General features: G+C 38.9%; 1 protein-coding gene across 1 annotated transcript; it reads right to left on the reverse strand.

Annotated features, from left to right (window-relative positions):
* LOC109217517 lies at nucleotides 1-2,099 on the reverse strand. The gene is made up of 4 exons (XM_019381774.1): nucleotides 1,920-2,099; nucleotides 1,358-1,679; nucleotides 998-1,168; nucleotides 1-77 (listed from the first exon to the last, which is right to left on the reverse strand). Exons 1-4 carry the CDS (start codon nucleotides 2,097-2,099, stop codon nucleotides 1-3), a joined length of 750 nt encoding a protein of 249 aa, XP_019237319.1.
* Nucleotides 2,100-2,530: the final 431 nt, after the last annotated feature.

Consider the following 2,530-nt stretch of genomic DNA (forward strand, 5'->3'; position numbering starts at 1 on the left):
TCAAGTGCTTGACACTTGGCTTTCTTCCACACCATGTTTCTTGAGGAGTTTGATCTCTAACATTTCTTGTTGGAGACCTGTTATTCAAATAAACTGCACAAGAAACAGCTTCGGCCCAAAATTCCTTGGGCATACTTTTAGCTTTCAACATACATCGAGCCATATTAAGAAACGTTCGATTCTCTCTCTGCAACTCCATTTTGTTGGGGTGAATAAGGTATCGTTAGAGGGCGACGAATTCCATGAGACTGACAAAAGTCATTAAATTCGTTTGAAGTGAATTCGCCTCCTCTATCAGACCTTAGAACTTTAATTTCATAGCCACTTTCTTTCTCCACAAGTACTTTGAAATTTTTAAAAGCAGCCAAAGCTTCAGATTTTTGGTTCAAGAAATAAACCCAAGTCTTTCTACTAAAGTCATCAATGAAAAGCAGAAAGTATCTACTTTTACCAAAAGAAGGTGGATTGATTGGTCCACACACATCAGTGTGAACAAGCTGGAGTGGTTTGGTTGATCTTGACATGGCCTCCTTTGGAAAACTCCTCGCATGTTTTCCAAGAAGACAAGCTTCACACAGTTGATTTGGATGGTTGATTGATGGTATCCCATGTACCATGTTCTTTTCTCCCATTGATTTGAGCGCTTCATAATTCAAGTGCCCAAATCGCATGTGCCAACACCATGATTCATCTTGCACATTAGCCTTCAAACACTTTGCATCAATTATTTTAAGATTCAGAGAAAATAATCTATTCTTTGCCATATGCACTTTAGCAATTAGAATTCCACTTGAATCTCTAAGCCAAAGATGCATATTTTTCATGTGGATGTCATATTCCTTTTCAAGAAGTTGTCCCAAACTCAAAATATTACTTTTTAATTTTGGCACATAATAAACATCTTGAATTAGTTTGTGACTACCATCTTTACAGGAGATCGAAAATGTACCTATCCCTTCGATTTGAATCTTTGAGGTATCTCCAAAGGACACATTACCTCTCACCGTTTTATTGATCTCCACAAACTTTTCTTTGCACCCACACATATGATTGCTTGCTCCATTGTCCAAATGCCACGAGCTGCAATCATCCCTGTCTTCTTCCTTGAGTGCCATCAACAATGTTGACTCAACTTCTTCTTTCTTGTCGTCAACAAGGTTAGCTTTTTCTTCAACATTGCTACGACATTCCCAAGAGTAATGGCCAAATTTATGACAATTATAACACTCAATTTTTGATTTGTCATACCTTTGTCCATTATTTTCTTGGTAGTAGCCACGTCCTCTTCCTCCTCTTTGTCCATGACCACGACCTCTGAGTGTTTGGTGGATTTTAGCTTCATTGTTGAAGTTGTTACCGTTACTTCTTCCTCTTCCATGACCGCCACGGCCTCGTCCTCGTCCATTCTCTCGATAGCTTTTTTCACCTCCATAATCCTTGAAGGATGCCTGAGTTTTAAGAAGTTGCTCCAATGGCACTTCTTGTCTCCTTTTGATCTTTTCTTCGTGGGCCTGTAAAGAACCCTCCAATTGCTCCACCAACATTGAGTCTAAATCTTTAGACTCTTCAATAGCACACACCACAAAATCGAATTTAGGTGTTAAAGTGCGAAGGATCTTTTGTACCACACGGACATCTTTTATGTCCTCCCCGTATCTTCTTAATTGATTCACAACAGCCTTCACTTTTGAACAATAATCCGAAATGCATTCAGATTCTTTCATTTTTAAAACTTCAAAATCAGCCCTTAGAGTTTGAAGTTTTTCCTTCCTCACCTTGTCAACTCCTTGAAGAGAATTTTGTAAAATCTCCCAAGCTTCCTTTGAGGTGGTAGCATCGGCCACCTTCTCAAACATGGCATTATCCAAACATTGGTGGATGAGCGCGAGGGCTTGTTGATCCTTCTTCCTTGTCTTTGCCAAGACATCTTTTTCATTTTGAGGCAGAGCTTCCTCATTATCGGATTTTGCATACCCTCTATCTACGATTTCCCACGCATCCTGGGAGCCTAGAATGGCTTTCATACGTAGACACCATTTCTCATAATTATCTTTTGTGAGACGGGGATACTGAAAAGACAGCGGACCATTACTCGCCATGGCTCTGATACCACGTTGTTGGGATAAAAAATAATATCCCGCCCAGGAATAATATCCACGGTAAATAACAATAACACAAGAGAGTAACAACGACACCAAATATTTTAACGGAGTAAAATAGAATACCCGAGCAGAGCAATATTACCACTATAATATTACAATTTAGTAGTGTCAAGAGACTACTACAACTTCGAAAGAAATAACACTCTTTATTTTAAACACCTTACTATAATATTACTCCCACTCACCATTTATCTCACATACTACAGTCTGTGAATTACTCTCTCTACGCTCTATTACGCTCTCTCTGATTTGGTGTGTCTAAAATGAGGAACGAGGCTTGCTATTTATAGAAAAACTTGCCGCAAATCAAACCAATCACAATGGTTGGTTTTGCAACTTGCAAATCTGTTTGCAAGTCTGTTTTTGTT

Source organism: Nicotiana attenuata, unplaced genomic scaffold (assembly GCF_001879085.1).
Source record: "Nicotiana attenuata strain UT unplaced genomic scaffold, NIATTr2, whole genome shotgun sequence".
Classification (NCBI taxonomy): Eukaryota; Viridiplantae; Streptophyta; class Magnoliopsida; order Solanales; family Solanaceae; genus Nicotiana; species Nicotiana attenuata.